The sequence below is a fragment of the Dasypus novemcinctus genome, chromosome 19 (assembly GCF_030445035.2).
Source record: "Dasypus novemcinctus isolate mDasNov1 chromosome 19, mDasNov1.1.hap2, whole genome shotgun sequence".
Taxonomy (NCBI): domain Eukaryota; kingdom Metazoa; phylum Chordata; class Mammalia; order Cingulata; family Dasypodidae; genus Dasypus; species Dasypus novemcinctus.
The window spans coordinates 35,303,039-35,330,844 of NC_080691.1; the positions used below are offsets into that span (position 1 = coordinate 35,303,039).

Below are 27,806 nucleotides of genomic sequence, written 5' to 3' on the forward strand. Positions count from 1 at the left end.
TGGAGGGGAGAAGAGTAGGTTGGGGGGGTGGCGGGAGAGGAGGATGCAGGGATGGGGCGGGGAGCGGCCAGCCAAGGGTGGACTGGCAGGGCCGCGAAGCCTGGTCCAAGAGCTTGCGCTCTGTCCGGGTGCGTTTTGAGCAGGGGAGTGAAGGGGCCAGTTTGCTACTCAGGGAGGACTCGCCCGCCGCAAGGAAGATGGCAGGAAGGGAGCCGGGCAGGCGCTGAGGGGCCATCACCGCAGGTCAGTGAAAGAGGGCGGGGACCCCGGGAGTGAGCCCAGGAGAAAGGGCGGTGCAGGGGGACACCCAGAAGCTGAGGCTGCAAGCTGTGCCGGTGGAAGCCTTTCGCTCCGGCAGCTCCCAAGGGCTGGCCCTGGGAAGCTCGGTGTTGCCCTGGGGTTCTCCCCAAGGGTGATCCTGCTGTACCCAATTCCAATCAGATCAAGCCCGCATGCCTGGCAGCACCTCTTCACCCGCCCGTTTGTCCTGGGGTCAAACTGCCGCCCCAATTTCTCACTGCCAGCCAACTGGGATTAGATCTGGCTGATGCCTCCCTCCACGCCTCAGCAGCAAGCCCCGCTCTGCCCTGGGGCCTCTCTCCCTGCCCTTAATTCTCTGCATTTTCACCTAGATTGTTCAGGACAGCCCAGCGCCTCCAACAGCAGATGCAACTGGGTGAGCAAGCAAAAGTGCAGACTTGTCTTTGGGTTGGAGGAGGGGAAAAAACCAGATCACTAACATTTGTGCAGGTGCTTGGAACCCGTCCATCCAAAACGGCAGTGGATTCAGGGGAGAGCGGATGTGGCTCCAGCGACTGAGCTCCCGCCACCAACGTGGGAGGTCACGGGTTCAGTTCCTGCACTGGCAAACAATGAGCAGACAACAAGCAAAAAACAACCAGCGGACAATGAACAAAAACAAAGTAGGAGTGGCTGTGGCTCAAGCAGTCGAGTGCCTGCGTCTCGCATGGGAGGTCCTGGGTTCGGTTCCCAATGTCTCCTACAGAAAAAAAAATGAGCAGACAACAAGCAAAAAAAAAAAAAAACAAGCAGACAATGAGTGAAAACAAGCAAACAGATGAGGGAGCCATCTCGGGGGGAAGTGAGAATAATAATTAAAATATTAATTAATAAATAAATGGTGGTGGATTCAGAAGGAGGCAATGGAGGGTACCTTTTTTCCCTTCTCCTACTGCCCCTTCACACACATTCTCTGTTACTTTGCTTCTCAGGGTGAAGTCTTAGTTTCCATAGGTCCTCTGGTCACAGCAAGTCCAGTTCAGTCTAACAACTGCACAACTCTAAATCTTAGCCGTGTGGAAACCTCACCCCTCCCTCTGCAGGGCTTCTCAGGCTGGGAGATCTGCAGTGGAAAAGGCTGCTGCTTTCTCAGAGTAAAGACGCAGGAAAGCCTAACTCGACAGCACTTGTGCTCTGGAAGATATAAAATGCGGGTTTCTGGTATTCTCCTTTGGTGTGCGTGTCGGACAAAGCCTCTGGAACCCGGCCTTTTTGACTTTCTACTCCCTGGGGCTCTGCCACCCTTTCAGGCGCTGCTGCAGGGTGCACAGCTAACCCCCAGGGAGCAGCCCTGCCCTCTTCCTCGCCAGGAAGCTCCCTCCCAGCACCCCCGTTCTCTGCTCTGCCCCCGGGCAGGCGGGCAGCTCCAGTAAGATTTTACCCTCTTCTTGTCTCGGCGAGTCTCAAATCCAGCCACTGCTCCCCAAACTCCCACGACGCCTGCCAAGCCACTCTCATGGACTTAAGGTGACAGTGATGTTCCACGCACACCCCTCCCGTGATACTCACCCCACAGTGACAGCTCCCCCCAAGGCAGTCTCTTCAACGACAGGAAAATTTCAGTCTTTTTTAAAAAATATTAAATATAATCGATGTATTACATTAGTTGTTTTTTTATTATCTTTTTTTAAAGATATATAAATCGCACAAAATGTTACGTTAAAAAATACGAGTTTCCCACATACTCCACTCCCCACACTCCCCACTCCTCCCACATCGACAGCTGCTTTCTAGTTAGAGGTGGGGGGAGACCTCCACCCAGAAGAGCTGCTCGAAGGTAGAGCCAGTGCCGGGGGTGCCCCAGCCATCCCCTGCGGCACTTGCCACCTTCCCACGACGCGAGCGCCCGTGGGTCTCCACCCGAGCCTGTGCCGTGGGCGCGGGCCATAGGTGCTGGCGACCCGGCATGCCCAGCCTGGGCGGCGTGGGATCTGCAGGCCAAGCGCCCAGCTCCCCTCCTCCTGTTCTCTGCGTGATCCCCCCCAGTTCCCGCAGGGCCCGGTCCAGCGCCCGCCGTGGCGCCCGCTCACTGGTGGCCCCTGCGTCGGCTCCTCCCTTCCCTTTCTCATTCCGGTTTCCTCGCCAGTGCCTCCCAGGGGAGCCGCTTGCACTCCCAGGCCTGCTGGGACTCTGCTTAGGTCCAGGATCTCCCTTTAGGAAGTGGGGATGCTCAGCTCAGGCGGCCCCGGGACGCTCCAGGACGACAGGAGCTGCCCTGCCGCGGGCGTTACCCGCTGTTTACAGAGCGCATTCGCGGAAGCCGGGGTCTCTCAGCTATGGCACGACTGGCGTTTTGGATCCGAGAATTATTTGTTGGGACGGGAGGGGCGGGACTGTCCTGTACGACTTAGGACGCTTAGTGGCACGCCTGACCTCTCCCATTAGACATCGGTAGCGCACCCCCCACCCCCAGCTGCAACCGCCAAAACCACATGCAGACCTCGCCAGGTATCTCCCGGCAGGCGGGGGGTGGCAAAATCGCCCCCAGTCGGGAAACAGATGGAAGTCATCTGGGTCATGTTGGTATTTGGCATAGAAAGGAATCCAAAGGGAGGGACGATGGTGGCGGTGGCGGTGGCCCTTCCCCGGGTAAGGACACTGGAGTACGGGGCTCACAGGACGCGGCTGGGGCTGCTCGGGTGCTGAGGGTGGGCCTGGGCTTTGCTCCCAGGTCCTCTGCACACATGACTAATTCCCAGAGCCATGACAGAAACAGGAACTATTAAGCCCGGCTCACAGCCAAGGGACTTCAGAAAACCCACCCTTCTCCATAGAAGTGGCAAGGCTGAGAATCAGCCCCAGGCCCCCTGATTTCCAAGCCCCTGTGCGCCTTCCAGCGCCCTGCTCCTTCCTGTGGGACACAGAACAAAGATTTTTAAAATGGAAGCTGTTTGCACCTTTGAAGACACTTCTGCCTTTAGATCGTGGAAATGAATGACAAAGCGAAGTCAAGCTGGCCCTGTGTGGAGCCGGCTGCTAACGGTGGATGGCTGTGCGTTCGGCTGGAGGGGCAAATCCCTGCCCCCTCCCACGGCTCCCACTGTCGGCTTCACCGCCTCCATGAGCTATCGATATCTTCTTGGTCCTCAGAGTTAAAGAGGCTCTTCCTTCCCATAGGTCAAGAGCAGGCATCGACCCCACTCTTCCTGCTATCAAATAGACCCTCTGGCAGCCTCTTGCATACGATGGCATTCATGGAGCACCTTCTGTGTACAAGGGAAAGGGGTGGCTCCAAAATTTCAATATAGTAGGAGTTTAGGGGCTGCGGTCCATCTGGAAACTGGCAGGGGCGGGAGGAGTCTAGGGGCTCTGTCCTAAAGCCACTGTGCAAACCAAGCAGACAGCTTTTATTTAGAGGGGAGCAGATGGTTTGGGGAAAACCAATGGAGATTGTGGGGGCCATTGAAATCTCCCCACACAACCCTGGGAAAGCTTTATGCAAAGATCTGCGTGAGGAGCTGTAGAAGCTACTTGGGTGGATCCACTACCTCCCTGCCTTCCAGAAGGAAAACTTTCTCCATGTGCTCTGCATTTCTGTTCTGTTTTGTTCTGATTCTGACCATTTGAAGCTCCAGCATGGAGAGTTTCCATTTGCCTCCCAGGACTGGTAGCAGAGACAGCTGCTGGGTCTTGGGTAGGAGAAGGAGCGCTGCTGAGACGCCCCCCAAGGACGCCCGTCAAGGACATTGGCGGGGGCTGTGGGTGGGAAGGCTGTCAGCAGTCTGCGTCAGTTCCTGGAACTCCTGTCCTCTGGCAGTTTGCTCGGTGGTGCCACACACCCGCTCAGAACCCTCAGCAGCTCCCCATCCCCAGCAGGGTGGTATCCAAACGTCTTAGCTCGGCTCTGTAAGCCCTGCAGGATCTGGCTTCTGGGGACCTGTCCAGCCTTCCTGGCCTCCCCATGCCTGGCAAGTTCCTGAAGGAGCCATGATCTCTCTCCCCTCTTAGCTCTTGTGCTTTGTCTTTTCCCTGCTAAACTGCCTCATGGTCTCCCACCCTTGAGGAGTCAGAGCAGGCATCACCTCCTCCAGGGAGGCCTCCATGATGCCCCAATCTGAGTTAGACACCCTCCTCTACTACCTCGATCCATAGCTCTTATCACAGTGGAATCTCTGGTCTAAATATACCACTGCCACCGGACTCCTTGTGTCTTATTTGCCCTCTGAGCACAGCAGAGTGCCTGACTCAAAATAGGTCCTCAAAATAGGGGAGCTGATGTGGCTCGGGGGTTGAGCGCCGGCTTCCCACACATGAGGTCCCAGGTTCAATCCCCCGCCCTAGCACCTCAAAAACAAAAACAAAATAAATTAGGGGGAAGGAGGCAAGAAGCAGGGGAAAACCTTAGAAAGGCAGCGAAGGAAGGAGAAAGGGGAGAAAGAGGCCAAGCTAAAATCTGTTCATGACTGATGCAGGCAAAGCTGAATTTCAACAGAGATCAACTAAAAAACCCAGCACGCCTAACCCGGCGCGGGCTTCTGTGGGCCGTGGACGTGCTTTCTGGGCTGTTACCCATCCACTGCCGTCTAAATACTCAGTGTCAAGGTATGGCGTTCCGAGCCTTTGAAAACGTGTCACCCTGAGTAGCGCTGGCGGTTCTGAGCATGTGCGATGAGTCGGGGGCTTCACCCCACGGCTCCCGCCGCACCCCCGGAACGTCACGGACGACCCAGGCGGTCCTGAGGGATTTGCCGCGTGATAAACGGAAAGAGCGGTCACCTCCCGCGCAAATGCAAGTTATCACCCGCCAGCCGCCGCAAGTGCACGGCCGAGAAGAACCAGAGGCCTGCTGGTTCCCCAGCAGGTGGCCCGTGCCGGACACGTCCTTGTCGCGCGTTACACGGCTGTGGATGGGGGAGGAAGGGAGGGCTGACGGTACTTCTTCCATGCACATTCAGTTCTGCCCCCAGGCCCAGCGGCCGGGAAGACCGTTTCGTGGGCACCTCTTTGGAACCCCGACTTGCCCACGCGTGCCGCGCTGGCGGGAGGCTGCATCCCGCTGTGGCCTCTGCCTGCCCCTGCCCGGTTCCTAGCCCACGGCCTGGCCTGCCCATCGTAATTCTTTGGAGAATGGGCATTGCCTGAAAAACTAAACAAAAGCCTCTTTGAATGCCCATCGCGCTGCTTAACCCTGGCGCCTCTTTTCTCTGCCCCCCAAGCCTGAACCTCAGCAGCAGCGACATCCTGACGGTGTACGACGGCGACGAGGCCGTGCCGCACGTCCTGGGGCAGTACCTGGGGAACAGCGGCCCCCAGAAGCTGTACTCCTCCACGCCCGAGCTGACCATCCAGTTCCACTCGGACCCTGCCGGCCTCATCTTCGGGAAGGGTCAGGGATTTATCATGAACTACATAGGTAGGTGGCACCTTCAGTCCGCTTTTCTCTCTGGGTTTAAATGTGGGTCAGGATGGTTTTCTCTGGATTGATGTGTGCTACCCAGGCCCTTGACCCTATTGGCACAGTAAATATGTGTCGTGTTAGGAGCTTGGGCTCTCTAATCGGAAGGATGGGGATTTGAGCCCTGAAGTCCTATCGTCAATAGCTGTGTGACCTTGGGCAGGTCGCTCAACCTCTCTGAGCCTGCTTTCTGTTTCCTGTAAAATGGAAATAATGACCCCTACTTCACAAGGTTGATATCGGGATTTAGCGAGATAAGGCCTCATCGTGTTTCAAATGTAGTCAGCTGAGACTTTATTTCATTGCCACACTGCCCTGTATTTGTAACTTCTCAAAGCACGGTCCTCACCGTCTTGCCAGCGTTCCCCTGAGGATCCTCCGCGGCCCTGTTGGTTAGGGGAGACGGGTCTTTCTCTCCCACCCCATGTGCTTTGGGACTTCTGGATGCAAGAGAGGGCTTTGTGAGTCCTCACTGGGGCTTCCAAACCCTCTCTCCCCCTCCTGCCATAGGAAAGCCCACCTCCTTTTAAGTTCAAGTTCAGTTGACCCTCGGCCGCCCCACATCCCCTCCTGTTGCCTTCCTCCCTCCTCACTCCCCGCCCTGCCTCCCCCTCACTTGTTACCGGCTCCACCACCCCCTCTGCGCAGCCGCTAAGCACTGCAAGGTCTCAGGCTCCGTCCTGGACCCCGCTAAGCACTGCAGGGTCTCAGGCTCCGTCCCTGACCCCGCCCTCTTCTTCCCCTACGCTCGGCCCTCAGCCCTCACCCAGGCCTGTGGCTCCCATCTACAGCTGATGCCATTTCACTTCCAACCTCGGCCTCTCCCCTGGACTCCAGACCCCTCAAGCAGCCCCTGCTAACGGCCCTCTCGTGACTTCCCCACCCGCCCCCAGCCCATCCCAGGAAACAGGACCTCAAGGCCCATCGTCTCTTGGGCCAGATCTGGGCGCTCATTACTGCTTCCTCTCTCCTCACCCCCACCTCAGTCCATCCTGCCAGCTCCACTTCCACAGCACATCCTGAAGGCGAGCGCTTCCCTCTCTTTCCAAGGCCACCATCCTAGTCCAAGCTGCTGCCGTGGACTTCCTGGGGCCCTCCCCCTCGTCCAAGCTGCTGCCGTGGACTTCCTGGGGCCCTCCCTGCCTCCCGCCTCAATTCTCACCCCCCGCCGTGAGCCGTTCTCCACACAAGGCACTGGGACGCCGTGGGGGCACTTGAACTGACACAGAGAAGCTCCGAGCTCGTGAAGATAAGGCCTTGCTCCTGGGGCAGGGGGCGGAGCTGAGACGCACCCAGGCTCCCTGCTTCAGCTCCGGGTTTCTCCACCCCCCAGCGCTTGGCTGCGGCTGAGCACCTGGAGACAGAGGCGGGCAGTTAAGACCTACCTTCTTTCAGCATCCAGAATGGCGGGGGGGTTGCCCTCCGAGGATTTCCACGAGCAGGATTCAGCCAGCGGTTAGGGGCACGAGGGGGACGGGCTTACACCTCCAGGGAACTTGGCTGACGAGCTGATTTCCCGGATGGATCTAGGAAAGGCAGGCGTCACCTTGCCACGCCCTCGCCCTAACCTCCACCGCCACCAAATACCCGCTGAGAGGGGCAAGGCTCTGTGTCTTAGTTCTTTATTCTTCTCAGCTTGAAGGACTGCCCCTCTCTAATACAAACTGCCCTCTCCATCCACCACCTGCCTCTAAAATACCCACCACTCACCTGTCCATTGGTTGTGCCGAGGAGGCTTCTGTGTGCTAAAATAAGTCCCTTGCTTCTTTTATTTCCAGCCAGTGAACACTTTTCTTCCCTGTCTGCTGTGCGTCCCCCTCTCAGAGAGGCTCACACAAATATTGATTACCTTTTTTTATGTTTCTCTGGGGCCTTTTTACCCCTTGATTGTGCTGCTAAATATTTTTTCAGACTGTTATTGCTACCTCTTTAGATGAGTTCCCCGTTCTTTAGTGAGGAGCACCCTGGTGTGTTGTGGGACGGCTGATACTGGATATCCATTCCAGGGTGCCCCCCCCCCAAAGTTAGCTGCCTTTCGAGAAAGATTTCCTGGTGGTTTGGCCTCACTCCGTCTTGCTCCGCTGGAAGATGAGGTCATAGTTGTGCTCATTTGTCTCCTCTGCTGCCTGAGTTAGTGCTTCCAAAACTGCATCTAGATGGATGGCAAAAATCTGACGCTGTCCAAGGCTGATCAAGGGTAGCCAGAAAGTCCAGCCAATGTTCAATTTGGTGACGTCTTGAAGAGAAAGTGTTCTTGTTACTTGAACTTGAACCTGAGATTTGTGGAGCGGTTCACAGTTGGCAGGCACTGGTACATATATTCTTTCATTTCATCTTTGAATATATTGTCTTTTTTCCCAGAGAGTTTGGTTCCCCCAGATCCCAACATCTCCTAATTCAAAGGCACCGGGGTATAAGAATGGGTAGAGTGCACTCCTGGCCCTTGAGCTGACTCCTGAAAACAGGAGAGAGGTAGTCCCATTGACAGACAATGTCAAGGTGATGTGCTGGTGCTATGGCAGGCACGGTATTTCAAACACTGCTTCCCAGGGCTTCACAGCCTGGCTGATCTGGGCACCAGAGAGAGAGAGAGAACATTTCTGTTTGTTTTTATTTCTGTTAAATAAACTCAGAGCTCGTTGCAGGGTTCACGAGTGTGTTTAACTCTGATGCCAGTCAGTCGCCGCCCCTGCCTACCTATGCTAATGATCACATTGCAGAGAACTTGGGAGGAGCTCATGCCCGAAGTCAGTGGAAAAGAGTGCCGTGATTGATTAGTGATGTCTGCCAGGGATGCGGGCAAGGTATTTGGTTGGCACCCTGGGTCTGGACTTCACCTGGCGTAAATGCAACTCCCGTTCAGGGGAGGGATCAGATGGGGGTTCACGGATTCTGTGGTCGCCTGGAGAATTCTGAAGTTCCTACACCAAACTAAAGGCCTAACCCGAGCTCCGTACGGTGGTCAAGGCTGTCTGCTCTGGCTGCTGCTTGCCCCTCCTTTAGTCTGAGTCTGTATTCTGAACTCCCAGAATCCCACGAGGCACAGAGAGAAGCAAAGAGCCATTCTCCTGTCTGATTCCTGTTCTTTGTCCAGTGTCTGTGGTCAGGTGCATGGGATGAAGGAAACCAAAAGACAGACAAGTCCACAGTTTTTTCAAGGAGATGTCAGCCACTTGTTATATGTTTATCCTCTAATCCTAGGATAATAACTAAGTGCCATGTGCAGTTCAACTTCAGTCGAATGATGCTGGCTCTCTGGAGTGCTAGGCTGAGGAGTAGGAGGTTCCAGCTTGATTCAAAGAGAGAAAAGTGCTGTGATGGATTAGTGATGTCTGCCATGAGCATGAGCCTGGACTATGGTGGTGTGTATTCAGTGCATGTGGGCATTTCTTTAGCCCAAAAGTTGTACCATGGTGTTAATCTTGACTGCGAGGCTGGGATTGTGACTTTAGATCCCTGGTGCATAGTTAGTGCTCACAAAATCCTGGTCAAACAAATAAATGAATCCATATGTGTGATCTCAGTGTTCACAGAACACTGTCACCTCCATCTATAAATTAGCTTTTATGTGTCCCTTTGAGATACACAGGTTCGTGATTACTGTCCCCACCCCACAGATGAGGACAATTGAGGCTCAAAAAAGTTCACTGACATGACCGGAGTCCTTGCTAATCAAAGAAAGCAAGAAGATTCGAACTAAACTCTTGCAACTCCTGGTCAGTCTTCCAGTTCTTATCGAAGCTAATATCCCCATGGGGATGGGGACAGATAAGTCCAGAACCACCTAGGGTGCTGGTAAACACACAGATTCCTGAATCGGGGCCTCTGGGGGTGGGGTCTGGAAACGGAAGAACAGGAAGAGTGAGGGCCTGAGCCGAGGCCACCCGGTTAGCAAGCAGCGGGGCCAACATTTGAGGCAAGACTCTGCCTCCTCGTGCAGCAGTTGCAGAATTACAAAGGCGACGAGTGCCACAGAGGAGACAGGACGTCCTCCAGAGGGGGTAGCCACAGCGGCTCGTACTGAAAAGCCAGACAAGCCAACCTTCCTCGCTGTCAAGCCCTTGGCACGAGGCAGATCCCACAGCTAGGATGTGCCCCCACCCCCCACCTCGTCCATAGTCTGAGCATTTGCAGCTGTGACCCAGATCCAACGCTGGGCTGATTTTTCAAAGGCCTGAAAATAGAAGCTCCCGTTCCCCACCAAGCCATTCTAGAAGCCACTTCCCTCTCCCCTTCTCCTTGCAGACACCCCTGAGAGCTCCTTTCCCCAAATAAAATCATGATAAAATCCTGGGAAAAGCCATTGCTTGTTTCTCAGAATGACTTTCCAGCAGACAATGGAGGTGCTTCGCTTTCCCCAGAAGCACATAAGAACTGCAAATTAATTATGCGACATAATTAGCTCTCTGCTCAAAATCTGTACGGTGGGCACTTTGAAGCAAGAATAGTAATAGGGGGCCTTTGGGTGGCTACCTTAGTAACAAGGTTTTTATAGGAGGGAAACAGAATTGTTCCAGAGGCAGACTCTGTGATAATAAACTGCGTGAGTGATAATAAAATGTGCGTAACATTTTCTGGAGTGTGGTTAGTGTTCTTGGATGATGTGCAATATGGTTTAAAGAATGTAAGAAACCAGCGATTATTTTACTAGTTAAGTATTTATTTTAGTGCATGCTACAGATAGACATATTACTAATTCACCAAACTTGCAGATTTACAGATATTCTGAAGATGAGGTGAGATGTACTAGTTACCTGTTGCTGTGTAACAAATTACCCCCCCAAATTCGCAATAAGCTTTTATGACCTCTCGGTTTCGGTGGCTCCGGAATTCAGGCGCGGCATTAGCTGGGTGGTCCTGACCCGGGGTCTCTCACGAGGTGGCAGCAATAAGCATGCCAACCAGTGCCCTGAATGCCTTGAGGGCCCGTGTCCAAGATAGCACACTCATGGGGCTGGCAAGTCGATGGCAACTGTTGGCAGGAGACATCTGTTCTCTCCACGTGGGTCTCTGCAGAGGGTTTCTTTGAATATCCTCACAATCCGACAGCTGCTTCCTCCAGAGCAAGTGACCCAAGAGAGAGCCAGGAGGAAGCTGCAAGCTCTTCTGTGACCTTGCCTCCGGAAACCCACACTGCCACTTCAGCAGGCGCCTGCTGTTTACACAGGGCAGCCCTTTTCAGTTTGAGAGGCAAATACACCAGGGTGTGCGTTCCGGGAGGTGAGAATCATTGGGGGAAGCTGGCTACCACAGTGAGGCTGGCTTCATTATGCCCATATGAAAAGGAAGGAAACTGAGGCACAGAGAGAAGGGGTTTCCCCCAAGTCACGCTGCTAGTAAGTGGCAGAACTAAGATCTTGTCCAGCTCCACACCGTAAACTGGTTTGACCAAGCCAGGAGAACATTTGGTAAGTTCAGGGGCACAAGCGAACAGCTACTTATAAAATCTCGCTATAAGAGAGTTCTCGCCGTTTAAGGGATTTCAGGTTCTTGTTTCTGGATGCTTTTTCTTCTATTTGCTTTTTTTTCTGATATTCATAAAGAGAAGGCACCTCCCCAACTCGGGATGATGTTTTTGTTTTAAAGAGGTGTCAAGGAACGACTCTTGCTCAGATTTGCCCGAGATCCAGAATGGCTGGAAAACTACTTCTCACACGGAGCTTGTCCGGGGAGCTAGAATCACCTACCAGTGTGACCCTGGCTATGACATCGTGGGAAGTGACACCCTCACCTGCCAGTGGGACCTCAGCTGGAGCAGCGACCCCCCATTTTGTGAAAAAAGTAAGAATAGTCCCATTTCCCCCCTCTAGGTCCGTGTGTGGTAAATCCCTCCTATTGGACTTTTCTGTGTGGATGTGATGGAGTTTGTTTAAGGCAGAATCTGCACTCCTTCTCACCCTGCCAAATCATTAGTGTGGCTCACAAATGTCATTTTATAGCCCTGTGGCAGGGATCTCAGACTCAGATGCCTTCAGAAGCCCGACAGATTATGTCAATGAGTAAAATAGACTGGGTATGAGACAATAGGGAGTGCTGTGGACTGCGGTGAAATGGAATGTACATAGCCTTTATAAAAACATCTTTCAAACTGAGGTTTCTAAAATACCTTTTCTAGCCAAGGTTGGCCCACACAAGTCTAGGTTGACCCTTGGAGCCTCAGTTCTTACCCTTTTTAGGAGGTGGCTGACTTCATCCCAGAGAGCATCTGTCCAAGCCCCTCATCCCTTCTCCTGCCTGCTCACCTGCTGCTGCTCTCCTCAGGAGTGCAGCTTGGGCATGGCTAGTGATCATGGAGTGGTATCTTGAAAAGGGGTAGGAAAATGAACTGGTTCTGGCTTATGCTGATCCTGTAGTAGCAGGGGAAGGAGCTAAACCTGGAAGTGACTCTTCTAGCCATTGCTTTCCACCCCATAAATAAAGCTCTAGTTTCCAACCCAGGCTGGGATTCTTGGGGACACTTTGCTAGACCTGCTTACCAGTTGCACAATAAGAGATATTAAATGTGAGCAGAAAAAGGGTGTGCCAGAGAAGGAGTGTCAGGTTTACAATACAATTCCCATCACAAAATGTTCAACATCCAAGAAAAATAATTATAATTGTGGGAGACATGAAAGGAATTGCCCACAAATCACGAAATCAGCAACATAAACAGGTCTATTTGTTCCGCAACAGTCCGTGTTTTTGCATGTGTCATGACAGAAAAGAAAAACAGACAGCGAGGAGCGACGTGGTGGCGAGAGGCCCATCACCAATTCATTTATGGGATCTGTACCATCATTAGTTAAAACACTGTAACGGCTTGGAAGGAAGATAAACTAGCTCTCTGTGGGAAGGCCTCCTCATCCACCTCAATGTTTGCCAAATTAGAGCAAATGGATTTGCAATTGGCTCCCTCTCTGGGTGGGTACTTACGTACCCTGCTGGGGACCCCCTAAACTGCTTCAGCTGCTCCCTCTTCTAGTGAAATGAGCTCAGCTGAACCCCTTGGAATGTCGCCCCCCCCCCCCAAAAGCCATTGGGTATTGCTAATGCCTTTCATTGGTAACACTGCAGAATTCACTTTAAAAAATGTATATAACCATATCTTAAAATTACAAAATAGCAAATGCTTACTTAGAAGTACCCAAGCAGTAGTAACTATATGAAGTGGAAAGTGTAAAACCTTATGAGCTTCTTTCTGGAAATGATACCATCATTGTTGCCTGTGTGTGTGTGTGTGTATACACACACGTATCACACGTCTCACGTATTTCACATATATATGTATGTGTGTCTATGTGCATGTATATATTTAGACATATATAGGTATGTGTATGGAATAGCTGTAGATGTAGATGTTTTACCATAAAGGAATCAAATTGTACAAATTGCTCTGCAAACACTTTTTTTCCATTCAGAAATATGGATATCTACACATATGGTCTACTTCATTCTTTTTTAATTGGTTTATTGTTTTCCTTTTGTCTGTATGGATTTTTTTTTTTAATTTCAAAAACCATGCATGCTTGTTTCACTAAGTTCAAACACTACAAAGAAAACAATGAGGCCCTCACACACGCTTTGTTCTTTTGCATAGATATTCAGGATTTCATGGAATGGCTATTCCGTCTCTAACTCATCCCCCCGCCAACAGATTTGCATTGTTTCCCATCTTTTTTTCACCATCACAAATAATAACACCATATACAATCTCATCCATGTGTCTTTGGGTCCCAACGCAAGCGTGTCTTTGGGTATTAAGCTCAAGTTTCCTTCCTTCTACACTCCAGCTGCTTTTGATGAGCAGAAGATGCATTCTCTTCCAAAAGACAGAAGAGTTAGGAAAGCATTTGAGATAATTCCATACATCTCAGCAAACCATTGCTACTTAAAGTCTTCTGGAAACCCAGGGTCTCATCTTGCTCTCTGTCCAGCTTTGGCGTTTTCATCTCCGGCTGGGGCTTGCTGCCCAGCAGTTTTCAAGCGGCTTGGCCGTATTTCTCTGTCTAGTTATGTACTGCACCGACCCCGGGGAAGTGGAGCACTCGACCCGCCTCATCTCAGACCCCGTGCTGCTCGTGGGCACCACCATCCAGTACACCTGCCACCCCGGTTTCGTGCTCGAAGGAAGTTCTCTGCTGACCTGCTACAGCCGCGAAACAGGCACCCCCATCTGGACGTCCCGCCTGCCCCACTGCGTCTGTGAGTCCCGTTTACCAACCGGGGCCCCGAGTTCACAGCCGTAGCTTCTGCAGCCTCTTATTTACATGGGAGGGCTGGCTGGAAGAGGCGCGCTACCCTTTGGGAGCTTATATTGTTATTATACTACACTGACACTTTCTGAGGGTGTTTATACTAGAATATTTACGGGAACTGTATCAGGCTTTCTGCTAAGAGCTTTACCAAAATTTCCTCTTTTCTTCCCCAAGGAGCCCTGTGGGAATGGTATTATTGTCTCCAATTTAAGACCAGGAAGTTAAGGTTCAGAGAAGTTAAGTCACTGCCCCACGTCACACAGCTAGTTGATAATGGAGCCACCCAGCAGCCAAAAGGTAGAAACCACCCAGGTATCCAACCCCAGATGAATAGATAAACAAAACGGAGTGTTATTCGGCCACAAAAAGGACTGAGGTTCTGATCCATGCTACAATATGGACGAATCTTGAAATCGTTATGCTAAGTGAAATAAGGCAGGCACAGGACAAATAGGTGTGATTCCACTTGTATGAAATATCTGTAATAGGCAGGGAAAAAAATAGAAAGTTAACAAAAACAATTTTAGAGAAGTATAATAGGCAGACTCTTAGAGGCAGAAAGTAGAGGAGAGGCTGCAGGGGCCTTGGGGGGCGGGGCATGGGGTGTGATTAATGACACCGAGGCTGTGTCCAGAGGTGGCAGTGATTGCACAGCCTTGGGAAGGTAATTAGTGCTGCTAAACAGAACACCTGTCAATGGCAAACGTGGAAAATTTGTATTTGCCACAATAATTTTAATTACTGCGGGAACGGAGGCTGGGTCCAAACCAAGACCTTCCCTCCTCCTTGAACTGCCTGAAAATTGAGCATTTCCCGGGGCCCTGTGCCTGGGGCACTAGGACCACTGGCCTTGTTTACAGGGGGCCACCAGAGTGAATGTTCGAATAAACAAGCGTTGGGTTTCTCCGACTTGGAGGCGTGAGATTTCTCAGCAGGCGGGGAGAGGTGGTCTGGAGCGGAGCCTGGGGGTCCTCAGGCTTGGCTGAGGTCAGAATCACCAAGGGGGGGCCACCCCGAAGAGGCTGGTGTAACTCATCTGGGGAGCAGCCTGAGCATGTTTTTTTTAAAAAGGTCCCAGATTTTGAAATGTTCTCCCAAGCTTATCTTACGTGTGGCCAAGAGACCCATTGCTCAGAGAAAGTACAGAGATATTCAGAAGAAACCATGCTTCACGCAATATTTATTTGGGGACTAGAAATTGTGGGTAGTGCTAATATTATATTTTGCTTGAGTGTGTTATAAATTCAGCCAGCTAAAACTCCAGAAGCCACACTGAGCCTTTACTAGTGTTTGTGAACCACAAGTTTAAGTTCAGCCCCCCCCCAAGAAAACATTTTTAGAGGTCTGGTAAGTTTATTGTCCATTCCCTTACATCCGGCATGATTGACACTGACTGCATTTTGTGGACTTTGCCCTCTTAAATGCTTTCTGTTTTACGACTTCTGACAACTCTGGAAAACAGGTTTTAGAAACTTTAATGACTGTGCAAGCCAACACCCTTACAATTTAAAGGGGACAAGCAGTCGCTGCAGGAGGACAGTTGGAAAGAAAGCAAGAAAGTCCTTTTCTTTTTCCCTCGAATAAGCTGGCATTTATTGAGCACTTACTGTATGCCAGGCACCATTCTAAGCATGGCACAGGCACAAATTCATATCATCCTGGCGAGAAAATAAAGTGGAGAAGCCTGTCTTTTCGGGTCGAGATCAGAACACAGCCAAATTCAAGTTTACAGGGACTTCCTTTCTGCTGTATTTGTGAGCCACCTGGCTTCTACTTACTAGTTCATAAATTCAGCTTCCTCAGGCCACGGAAGAGATTTATCACACAGACCCGAATAAAGACGATTTTTAGGTCCACATCACTTGCTTCATAGATTTTCCTTAATGAAAAGCTGATTCCTTTATTAAAAAGAAGATTTATTTCTCTGCATTCCTAGCTCCTTTTTGTTAAAACAGGAGACTTTAGTGTTCTGTTTTCCTAAGGGACTCTCGGTCGCTCAGCCTTGTTTTCCCATCTGCCTCTTTGGTCTGAGTTCTAGAATTTCCAAGCTGAAAGGGATTTTGGAGACGCAATACAACTGAAGGATAACAGAGATAAAAAGCAACTGGCCCGTTTCACAGAGCGTGTAAGACCTGTTTCCAAGCGCACCCCCGCGGGAAGCAGGCGCAGCGGGACCGCAGCGCAGGCCACAGCACTTCTTGGGGGCAGAGCCAGGGTTCCAGCTCAGGCCTCGGTCTCGGAGCCCAGCCTCCCCTGCCAGCCTCGCACCCTCCTGGTCTCACCCCGCTCGGCAGAACTTGTGAACTTACAAAACAACCATGCGCATGTGTGGAATTCCCAAGCAACACCCCTTCACCAACGCACCACACCGTGGTGGGACATTCATTACAGATCACGGGCTAGTATCATCTATTTCCACCACCCACGGTCCGTAGCGTACATTCGGGGCACTTTTTCCATACCGCCCCCCAGTATCAACACGGCACGTCTTTGGTGTTGAGGCAAGACTATTGCAGTATTGCTGTTAGCTGCCATCCATTGGCCACCCCAGTGTGTATTTCCCATGCTTCTCCACGTTCCCAGCCCCCTGCAATAGTGACGGACATCTGCGGTAGCTCACAGGACACTCCTGCGTCACCCGCAATTCTCACCCAGCTCTGGGTGCGCGCTGTTACCCAGTCCCTAGATTCGTCTCCAGCTTGCTTTCCATTGGCATTTACTTTCCTAGGCTGCCCTTTTCGGCCTCAGTCCCATTGATGAACCAGCGGCCACTCCACCCCCCGGATTTTTCGCGCGCGGCCCTGACGCCCTAACCACAGCCGCGGCTCTTCCCCCTGCCCAGGGGCTCGGGGCCAAGTTCGCCCTGATGGGTTCGCTCTCCCTCCCGTGACCGTAAGACGGGCCCAGAGCAGCTCACGTCAATCGAGCCGCAGAGCGCCCGGAGAGGAAGAGCTAAAAAGAAAAGCTCTTTGAAAACCCCCGGAAGGTGGGGAACATCGTTAACCACGAGAAGGCTCCCCACGAATGAGACCGGGCCTGGCCGCGCTCTGGGGGGGCCGAGACGCCCCCTCCCTTCGGAGCCCCGGCGCGGGGCGCGGCGCCGGTGGAGACGGCTTCCCTGACACCCGTGCTGATGAGTTCACAAGCCGAGCGGGGTGTCAGGAGGCGCCGGGGAGACGCGGGGCTCAGCGACGAGAGCGGCGGGCGAGGCGGGAGTCCCGGGCGAGCGGGCGGCCGGGCCCCAGCCCCGGGCCGGGGGTCCCTGGAGCGCCGCGGGGAGGTGTTTCTAAGCGTCAGGTTGCTGGACATGCAACAACTTTAAAATGTCGCACCTGCTGGCTGAAGGGAGCAGCTCCGATGTGACGAGCGCCTTCAGTGTCCAGGCCTTGCCCAGCTTGAGTGCGACGAAGTCGCCGCAGGGGGCCGGGATCCTGCCCCCCAGGACGTCATGTTGAAGTCCTACCCCCAGCGCCCGAGACCGGGACCTTATGTGCAAAGAGGCCTTTGCGGATCTAATCAGGTTAAGACAAGGACGAGGTGAGCCCTAAATCCAGGGACTGGTGTCCTTAGGAGACGACACAGGCACAGGGGAAGGCTGCGCAGCGATGGAGCCAGAGGCCGGAGCGTGAGGCCACAAGCCGAGGGACGCCTGGAGCCCCCTAGAACTGTGAGAGCATGTATTTCTGTTGTTTTAAGCCAGCAAGTTGTTAGCACAGCCGCAGGAAACTCCTACACCCTCAAAAACTCTGCCTGGGTGGTACATGCGTCCACTTCAAGGTAGCAAGGGAGGCCCAGAGACAGTGAGTAGCTTTCCTGATGTCACACAGCAGTCACAGACCAAGTTTCTAATCCAAGCCTGACCCCAAAAGCTTCAACTTCCCACCTCACCACTCTGCAGTCCCAGGTTCTGGGCGAAACTATGATGCTTTCCTGTTGACAAAGACCTGCCACGGAGCTCATGAAGCAGACGGGGCAAATTGTTTAAGTCTATAAAATTGTTTTCTGCAGCCTCTATTTGCAGTTGCTTGTCCAAGGCTATAGTCTGGCCCAGCTGGGACTCCAAGCCTAGACCATTTACCCCAGGCCACTTCAAGAACAGATAGGTGCAGGAAAGGTAGACGAAAAGTCTAGAATTTGCAGACACATACCAGCTCTGCTGGGTGACCTTGGGCAAGTAACTTGCCCTCTCTGAGCCTCAGAGCCCTTATCAGTGAAAAGGGAATGACACTCCGTACCAGGCAGGGTTCTTGGGAGCACCTGATTCAGCCATTCTACAAATGCCTTCTAAATGCAAGTACCTGCTAGGCCAGTGGTTCCCAAACTTTCTCAACTCATGGAACCCTTAGTGTCTCCAGGGCTTTTTTTCATGGCTCCTGTAGGCCAAAACACCCAACAGTTCCATTTATTAAGGAGTTAGGTCCAGACAACTTAGCAGGTTATTATATCCTCCCAGTTTAGCAGCCATTTGGGAAAAAAATGCACATAAATTGAAAGAAAAAATAATATTATCCGTAACCACAGTTATGACTAAAGGGAAGCGTGGGGCCTTTGGGCGCCACGAAACTTCTCAGATAGTGAGGTCAGGGTGGGCTCTGCAGATCCCATTTCCTGTTCCACACTGATCTTCTCACAGTTCTTGCTTTCAAGCACACCAACCACTGAAAACCCAGCTGTGTAAGGACGTGAGGATGTGAAAGCCACTGCCTTAAACTGGTAGTTCACACGAGACCAGCAGATGGCTCTGTATTTGCCCCAAAATTTAAAATATCCACAGCACTCCTGTGATTCCGCAGCGGCACCCTGGGTGCCTTGATGCACAGTTTGGGAACCATGGCCCTATGCCCTGGAGATACAGCAACGTATAAACAGACACAAGCCACATTCCCATGGAGGACTATTGGGGATGGGAGAGGAGAAGCAGAGCTAGGAAGGAGAGAAATTGTGACTATCACCTCCTCCAGGAAGCCCTCCCGGCTGGGCCAGTTCTGTCCTCTGAGCTCCCATGGCACCTATAGTTATATCTATCACAGCACTTGCCGCAGCTTCTTGAAATGATGTATCTGTATGTGCCTAGAATCAGACAAGTCACTCTCCTGCTAGGACTGCATCCCCTCACCCCTCGTATGCCCCCGGGCCCGGCCAGCTCAACCCATGGCAGCGTTTGTTACTGTCCCTGTCTTTGTGGTTGGCAACGCTGATTTGGTCTTTCCCGCACCCCCTGGTGCCCCTTTCGCTGCCTGATGGAGCAGGGTAGAGGGGTCCCGAGGCCCCCAGCCGGAAGACACAGCCATACCACCAACAGCGACGCGGCGGAGCCGACCTGATACAGAGCAGTTTTACGGGCAGCTCTCCAGGGAGGCGCTTAGCTGGCCAGGAGAGAGCGGCCCTGGGGGCCCTGGCCCTTAGCAGCCCTGCCCCGCGGCTCCTCGGATACGAAGTGGCATGTGGGGCGTCACCAATGTGTGGTGGCCGAGTGTGGCAGGAGGAAAAGCCTCCTTTCACGAGCCTCCCCCGTGGCCCGGCCCGGCGGCCTTCCGACCTCCAGCTGGGCCCCCGTCTGCATTTGGAAATCCCTGTGGTTGAGAAAGCAGCATCCCAGAGAAGCTCACAGTAACCCCAGGGCATTTGGGCGCAAGGAGGACCCTGCGTTACAGCAAGACCATCGAGGGCACGCGCAGGCAGCAGGCAGCAGGCCCTGGCGCGGCCCTGCTCTGCACCTACCAGCTGCGCGACTTTGCAAAGCCGGGTGCTCGTCGAAACATTGGAAAAACGTGGTCATAACCACTGTGTCTCTTTTAAAAAAAGATGAAAAAATGAAAACAATTTTTTCTTTATGTTTTACATAAATAGAAACATACAATGAAAAAAAAGCTCACAGAAGTGTGACTGCCACGTAGTAAGTGCTCAGTTAACTCGGTTTCCCTACCAAGTAGTTCATGCTGTGGGGCCTATGACAAACCATTTGTGCAGATACCTCGGGAGCCTGACCTTGCTCACCGAGCACAGTGTTCCTGTAGCTACAGAGAGGGAGCCCGCCAGGAGGGCAGCTCGACCATGACGTCCGTATGATCGTCAGGCCCCCTGGCTTGAATTCCTGGAGAATGGGAGGGCCTCACGTCGATTGCACCCAGAATTGTCTAAAACCTTAGACCACCTGGGGGGATTTAGCCTCCAGGAGACACCTTCGGTTGTCACCATGAGATGGGGTGACATGCTGGTTGTCACAATGAGATGGGGTGGGCGCGCTGGTTGTCACAGTGAGATGGGGTGGACATGCTGGTTGTCACAACGAGATGGGGTGGACGCGCTGGTTGTCACAACGAGATGGGGTGGGCGCGCTGGCTGTCACCGTGAGATGGGGTGGGCACACTGGTTGTCACAACGAGATGGGGTGGGCACACTGGCTGTCACCGTGAGATGGTGTGGGCACACTGGTTGTCACAACGAGATGGGGTGGGCGCGCTGGCTGTCACCGTGAGATGGGGTGGACATGCTGGTTGTCACAACGAGATGGGGTGGGCGCTGGCTGTCACCATGAGATGGGGTGGGCGTGCTGGTTGTCACAACGAGATGGGGTGGACATGCTAGTTGTCACAACGAGATGGGGTGGGCGCTGGCTGTCACCACGAGATGGGGTGGGCGCGCTGGCTGTCACCGTGAGATGGGGTGGGCGCGCTGGCTGTCACCGTGAGATGGGGTGGGCGTGCTGGTTGTCACAACGAGATGGGGTGGACATGCTGGTTGTCACAATGAGATGGGGTGGGCGCGCTGGCTGTCACCGTGAGATGGGGTGGGCGTGCTGGTTGTCACAACGAGATGGGGTGGACATGCTGGTTGTCACAACGAGATGGGGTGGGCATGCTGGCTGTCACCGTGAGATGGGGTGGGCGCGCTGGCTGTCACCGTGAGATGGGGTGGGCGCGCTGGCTGTCACCATGAGATGGGGTGGGCACGCTGGGTGTCACCGTGAGATGGGGTGGGCGCTGGCTGTCACTGTGAGATGGGGTGGGCGCGCTGGCTGTCACCGTGAGATGGGGTGGGCGTGCTGGTTGTCACAACGAGATGGGGTGGACATGCTGGTTGTCACAACGAGATGGGGTGGGCGTGCTGGTTGTCACAACGAGGTGGGGTGGACATGCTGGTTGTCACAACGAGATGGGGTGGGCATGCTGGCTGTCACCGTGAGATGGGGTGGACGTGCTGGTTGTCACAACGAGATGGGGTGGACATGCTGGTTGTCACACCGAGATGGGGTGGGCGCGCTGGCTGTCACCGTGAGATGGGGTGGGCGTGCTGGTTGTCACAACGAGATGGGGTGGACATGCTAGTTGTCACAACAAGATGGGGTGGGCGCACTGGCTGTCACCGTGAGATGGGGTGGGCATGCTGGTTGTCACAACGAGATGGGGTGGACATGCTGGTTGTCACAACGAGATGGGGTGGGCGCACTGGCTGTCACCGTGAGATGGGGTGGGCGTGCTGGTTGTCACAACGAGATGGGGTGGACATGCTGGTTGTCACAACGAGATGGGGTGGGCATGCTGGCTGTCACCATGAGATGGGGTGGGCGTGCTGGTTGTCACGAGATGGGGTGGGCATGCTGGCTGTCACCGTGAGATGGGGTGGGCGCGCTGGCTGTCACTGTGAGATGGGGTGGGCGTGCTGGTTGTCACAACGAGATGGGGTGGACATGCTGGTTGTCACAACGAGATGGGGTGGGCATGCTGGCTGTCACCGTGAGATGGGGTGGGCGCGCTGGCTGTCACCGTGAGATGGGGTGGGCGCGCTGGCTGTCACAACGAGATGGGGTGGGCATGCTGGCTGTCACCGTGAGATGGGGTGGGCGTGCTGGTTGTCACAACGAGATGGGGTGGGCATGCTGGCTGTCACAACGAGATGGGGTGGGCGCGCTGGTTGTCACAACGAGATGGGGTGGGCGTGCTGGCTGTCACCGTGAGATGGAGTGGACATGCTGGTTGTCACAACGAGATGGGGTGGGCGCGCTGGCTGTCACCGTGAGATGGGGTGGGCGTGCTGGTTGTCACAACGAGATGGGGTGGACATGCTGGTTGTCACAACGAGATGGGGTGGGCATGCTGGCTGTCACCGTGAGATGGGGTGGGCGCGCTGGCTGTCACCGTGAGATGGGGTGGGCGCGCTGGCTGTCACCGTGAGATGGGGTGGGCACGCTGGGTGTCACCGTGAGATGGGGTGGGCGCTGACTGTCACTATGAGATGGGGTGGGTGCGCTGGCTGTCACAACGAGATGGGGTGGGCGTGCTGGCTGTCACAACGAGATGGGGTGGACATGCTGGTTGTCACAACGAGATGGGGTGGGCGTGCTGGCTGTCACCGTGAGATGGGGTGGGCGCGCTGGCTGTCACAACGAGATGGGGTGGGCATGCTGGCTGTCACCGTGAGATGGGGTGGGCGTGCTGGCTGTCACCGTGAGATGGGGTGGGCGCACTGGTTGTCACCGTGAAATGGGGTGGGCGCGCTGGTTGTCACCATGAGATGGGGTGGGCGCGCTGGCTGTCACAACGAGATGGGGTGGGCACTGGCTGTCACAACGAGATGGGGTGGGCGTGCTGGTTGTCACCGTGAGATGGGGTGGGCGTGCTGGTTGTCACAACGAGATGGGGTGGGCATGCTGGCTGTCACCGTGAGATGGGGTGGGCGCGCTGGCTGTCACAACGAGATGGGGTGGGCGCGCTGGCTGTCACAACGAGATGGGGTGGGCATGCTGGCTGTCACCGTGAGATGGGGTGGGCGTGCTGGTTGTCACAACGAGATGGGGTGGGCATGCTGGCTGTCACCGTGAGATGGGGTGGGCGCGCTGGCTGTCACCGTGAGATGGGGTGGGCGTGCTGGTTGTCACAACGAGATGGGGTGGACATGCTGGTTGTCACAACGAGATGGGGTGGGCATGCTGGCTGTCACCGTGAGATGGGGTGGACATGCTGGTTGTCACAACGAGATGGGGTGGACATGCTGGTTGTCACAACGAGATGGGGTGGGCGCGCTGGCTGTCACCGTGAGATGGGGTGGGCGTGCTGGTTGTCACAACGAGATGGGGTGGACATGCTGGTTGTCACAACGAGATGGGGTGGGCATGCTGGCTGTCACCGTGAGATGGGGTGGGCGCGCTGGTTGTCACCGTGAGATGGGGTGGGCGCGCTGGCTGTCACAACGAGATGGGGTGGGCGCTGGCTGTCACTATGAGATGGGGTGGGCGCGCTGGTTGTCACCGTGAGATGGGGTGGACGCGCTGGCTGTCACCGTGAGATGGGGTGGGCGCGCTGGCTGTCACCATGAGATGGGGTGGGCGCGCTGGGTGTCACCGTGAGATGGGGTGGGCGCTGGCTGTCACTATGAGATGGGGTGGGTGCGCTGGTTGTCACAGTGAGATGGGATGGGCGCGCTGGCTGTCACCGTGAGGTGGGGTGGGCGCGCTGGCTGTCACCGTGAGATGGGGTGGGCGCGCTGGCAACGTGGGTAGAGGCCAGGCATGCTGCTGAACACCCTGCCGGGCACAGGACGACCCCCACAGCAAACAGCTCTCTGGCCCCGAATGTCCACAGTGGTGAGGCTGGGAAACCCCACCTAGACGGCCTTATTTCAAAACACGGGTCTGTCCTCGGAGTGGGACTGCCACGGCCCAGCCATGTCCCCGCTGGTCAGACGCCTAAGGAGGGGCCTGGTCAGTCCCTCGACTTAACAGGCCAGGAAAGGGAGTCCAGAGACGTTAAACGATGAGCCCAAGGTCACACAGCCGTCCCAGGTCTCCAGTTTCAAGTTCAAGACACTTCCCGTGACGCCCTTCCGCCCTCTTCCTGGGGGCTCCAGATGCAAAGAAGAGAGCGGGTGTCCAGCAGGAGAGAACGCCACGGGAACGCTGTGACTCAGCTGAGATCAGACTGGCTTTGGAGCCAGACGTCTGGGATCAAGTCACAGCCCAGCCAGGTCCTTCTCACGGGTCTTGCCCAGGTGGCCACCCCTGAGCCTCAGGTTCCTCACCCGTCAGCTGGCTCCGTGGTGCAGTGGAGCGTGTGGGCTCTAGGCTCGGGCCACCTCGGTTTGAGCCCTGACTCTACCCCTTAACGAGCCTGTGGCCGTGGGCAATTTACCAGCTTTTCTCTGCCTCGTTTGCCTCGGCTTTAAAGATGGGGCGATGAGGATGATGTTGGCTTTTCGGGGTGGTTGTGGTAATTGCGTGAGTTAACAGGTATGGGACTCTCAGAATTGTGCCTGGCGCATAGCGCACGCCCAGTAACTGTTGACTATTCTGGTCATGCTTATCACGACCTTTCAGGATTTGGGGGAGGGTTAATAATATATGCAAATTGTCTGATCCAGAGTGGGTGCTCAGATATTTTTGAAATTAGTTAATTAAATGAATAATTTCTTACCCATACCAAGACGTGGGTTCTGAGCCCTAGCTGTATTTCAGAATCGCGTGGGGGCTTTAAAACGAATACTCAGGGTGGGAGGGGGGGTTGCAAATTAAATTTAAATGCCTGAGGGGGTAGCCAGAGCACTAGAAAAACTAGTGTGATTCTAACGTAGTAAGGGTGAGTGGTGTCTCCGCTGCCTCTTCCTAGATCTGCTCTCAGTATCCTCCTTTACCCCCAGGTCTGAGATCCTTTGCCCATTTCGTGTCTCCCCAGGGACAGGACAGGATTGGCACCCAGAAAATATTATGAAAAATATGAATGAATTGTTGTTAACTTATAGGAGGGCAGGGACATGTCTGTCTCGCCCATAATTGTACTCGCCAGGGTCAGGGACAGCACTTGGCACATAGAAGGCTTTCAATAAATATTTGTTCTATTCATCTGTTGATTCATGAAAGAAAATTCCAGGAAAAGGTTGTCGGGAACGCCTCCTGGGTCGCCACTGCCATCTGCTGGTCACTTTGGTGTACTGCAGGTAATTCCCATGAGACTTGAGTTCTAAGAGTCAAATACCAGCGTGGCCCAGAGGAAGCCTCCCCCCCCCCCCCCCCCCCGCCAAGTGGAAAGGGGGGGCAGCAGCAATCAGATCACATTTTCCCAGAGCCAGGGTCCTCACTGTGTCCCAGCAGAGCCCTGGGGTTCCAGGCAGCACGTCCTCTGGCAACGTTGCCTGACCTTCCCACCCACGGCAGGGTCAGGTGAGACGTCTCCTTGTGCTGCCCCATCACAGCTCTCGGCACACTGGGGGTTAATTACCTGATAACGGGACCCTCTTCCTCAGTACCCTGAGTCCTGGGAGTCCAGCATCCACGTTTCTCTTGTTCACCACTCCATACCCAGCGTCTAGCCCAGGCTTGACATACAGGAGATGCAGGGTCAAGGCCCCCTGGACTGAAAAGAGCTAGAGAGAAAATTCCAGACTCCAGGAGTCCATAAACTGCGGAGCACAGTGAACTGGACTGCATTTCCTGAGGAGTGCTTTATGCGCCCCTGACCATACCACCGTGGTACCCGGAAGGACCAGAAAAGATAAAACTGGCATTTGAAACCTGCGGTCAAGGATTCTCATTATTTAGGGCAAGGCTGAAATGTACGGCACTGTTTAAACAACGTCATTGGTATGAAAATGACAAAAGTGGTAAAATGTCATGAAGATAAGCAACCTGTATCAGGAGCTTGCTGTGTGCTGCTCACCTTACGTGCATGGGCACATTTAACCCTCCATAATGACCCTAGGAGGAAGTAGTCCCATTTTACAGGGAAACTGAGGCTAGCAGAGGACAATATCATGCCTGCAGGTGCACAAGTAGGAGTCGAGTCCTGGGCACTTCTAGGACATGTAAGCCCAAGTGCCTCTACTCTGTAAGCTTCCTTCTATTGAATTGATGTAAGGTCTTGAAACCTTACAGCATTTATTGTGCACCTTCTGCATGCAAGTCGCTGTCCTGACTGCCAACGATGCAGCAGTGAGTGAGAGCCAGTCCTAGCTCAGAGCCAGACATGTCCTCAGCGGGGATTGTGTTCAACTGAGGCACATTCCCGGTCAAAGGGGAACGGCCACCACTCAAGCCCAGCCAGCCATGGCATGTGAGTCTACAGGCCCCGCATTGCCCAATCTCCCAGTTTTTCAGAAGCCAGAAATCTCGATCATTACATGAAATATCCTGATTAGTGAACGCTCAAGAGCTAATTTTGAACATGTTTTTTATTAGAGAAGTTGTGGGCTTACTGAACAATTGTGCAGAATTCCCGTACACCACCCTTCCACTGACACCTTGCCTTGGTGTGGAACATTTGTTACAGATTATGAAAGAATATCATTTAGTAAGTGATTTTTAATCTACATTGCATGAGCTAAATAGAGGCCACAGGTAGGTCAAATTGAGAGAGAATGAGGTCCCAGTTGGCACCTCTGCTATCCTGTGTGCCTGCGTATGTGCTGGCATGTAATAGGTGCTCAATAAATATTTGTTGAATGAGTGGGTGAGTGAGTGAGTGAGTGCATGAGGGATCCTGTGACCCAGGCATTGGGCTGGGCGCTGGGATTCCTGGCATAAACATAATGTGAGTTTCCCGTCTGGGAGAGAGGCGTGGAGGCAAGAACCAGACAGCGATGTGCAGGGGTCTCGGCTGTGAAGGGGTCTCTCTGGCAGAGCGAGGGCTGCGAGCTCAGCGGTGCTCAGGCTGTTGGGGAAAGACCGAGGTTCTCGTGGGAGTCTCGAGGTTCATCCTGCAAAGCGACCCGCCCCTCTGTGATCCATTGCGACGTCATGACATGCACATCTATTACCCCACAGAGTCTGAGTCAGCAGTCCAGGTCTTCCGGTTTGGGGTCCCCCACAAGGCTGCAAGCCAGGGGTCGCTCGGGGCTGGGGTCTCTGCGCAGCCTCGCCTGGGGGAGGGCCCGCCTCCACGCCCACGTGGTGGTTGGAACGCAGTCAGCGCTCTGCAGGCGCCCAGCTGGGGAGACGCTCTGGTCCTTGCCCGGTGGGGCTCCCCATAAGGAGCTGCAAGGTGCAGGCAGGGTGCACCGCCGTCTTCCGCAGCTTAGCCCTGGAAGTGGCGTCCCGTCACCTCTCTCGGGCTCTTTTGGTTAGAAGGAAGGCCTGGGTTCCCCCCCCTCCACTCCAAAACCATGACTCCCAGAGGAGGGAAGCAGCAGGAAAGGCCAGCTTCACGCCTGTCCATCACTCCCACCCCCACAGACAGGGGACGAGGGCCCTACAGGCTGAGGGGACAGCACAGGCAGAAAGCACCGCAGTTGTCCATCCTCACCTCCCTGGCAGCTGACCTGGGTAAGTCCAGGGAGCTGCAGAGTAGGTGCTGCAGCACCCCTGAGGCTCAGGGCCCCGCTGGCACATAGAGAGGCTAGAGATTCAAGTCTCCCGGGCATGCACCAACCCCAGCGCCGACCACAGGTTCAGTAAAAGGGTCAGGAGCGGCAGGTGTAGAGAGGTCACGTCTGAGGCCAGCTCCATCACGCTCGGGAGCACAAGAGTGGACTTACTGGTCTTCTACGATAGAATTATTGTGACTCTAGCAATGGAAGAAATTATATCACTGATGTGAAGACAGTGGCCACTGGAGTTGCCGAAGGGAGGGAGAGGGAAGAGGTGTGATGTGGGGGCATTTTCGGGACTTGGAGTTGTCCTCAATGAAATTGCAAGGACAGAGGCAGGACTTTATATATCCTGCCATAACCCACTGAGGGGACTGGGGGAGAGTATAAACTACAATGTAAACTATAATCCATGTGGTGCAGCAGTGCTCCAAAATGTATTCACCAAATGCAATGAATGTGCCACGAAGATGAAAGAGGAGGTTGATGTGGGAGGAGTGGGGGGGGGGGTGGTGAGGTATATGGGAACCACTTACATATATATTTTTTAAAGATTTATTTTTTTTTATTTCTCCGCCCACCCC

General features: G+C 53.9%; 1 protein-coding gene across 3 annotated transcripts in view; it reads left to right on the top strand.

Moving 5' to 3' along the window:
* Positions 1 to 27,806, top strand: part of SEZ6L (seizure related 6 homolog like) — a 204,903-nt gene that overhangs the window by 163,245 nt on the left and 13,852 nt on the right. For all 3 annotated transcript variants that reach the window (XM_058281567.2, XM_023584812.3, XM_058281568.2), the window contains exons 10-12: positions 5,457 to 5,653; positions 11,282 to 11,476; positions 13,685 to 13,876. In XM_058281567.2, coding sequence (XP_058137550.1) covers positions 5,457 to 5,653; positions 11,282 to 11,476; positions 13,685 to 13,876 — 584 coding nt within the window. The remainder of the gene's footprint in view (positions 1 to 5,456; positions 5,654 to 11,281; positions 11,477 to 13,684; positions 13,877 to 27,806) is intronic.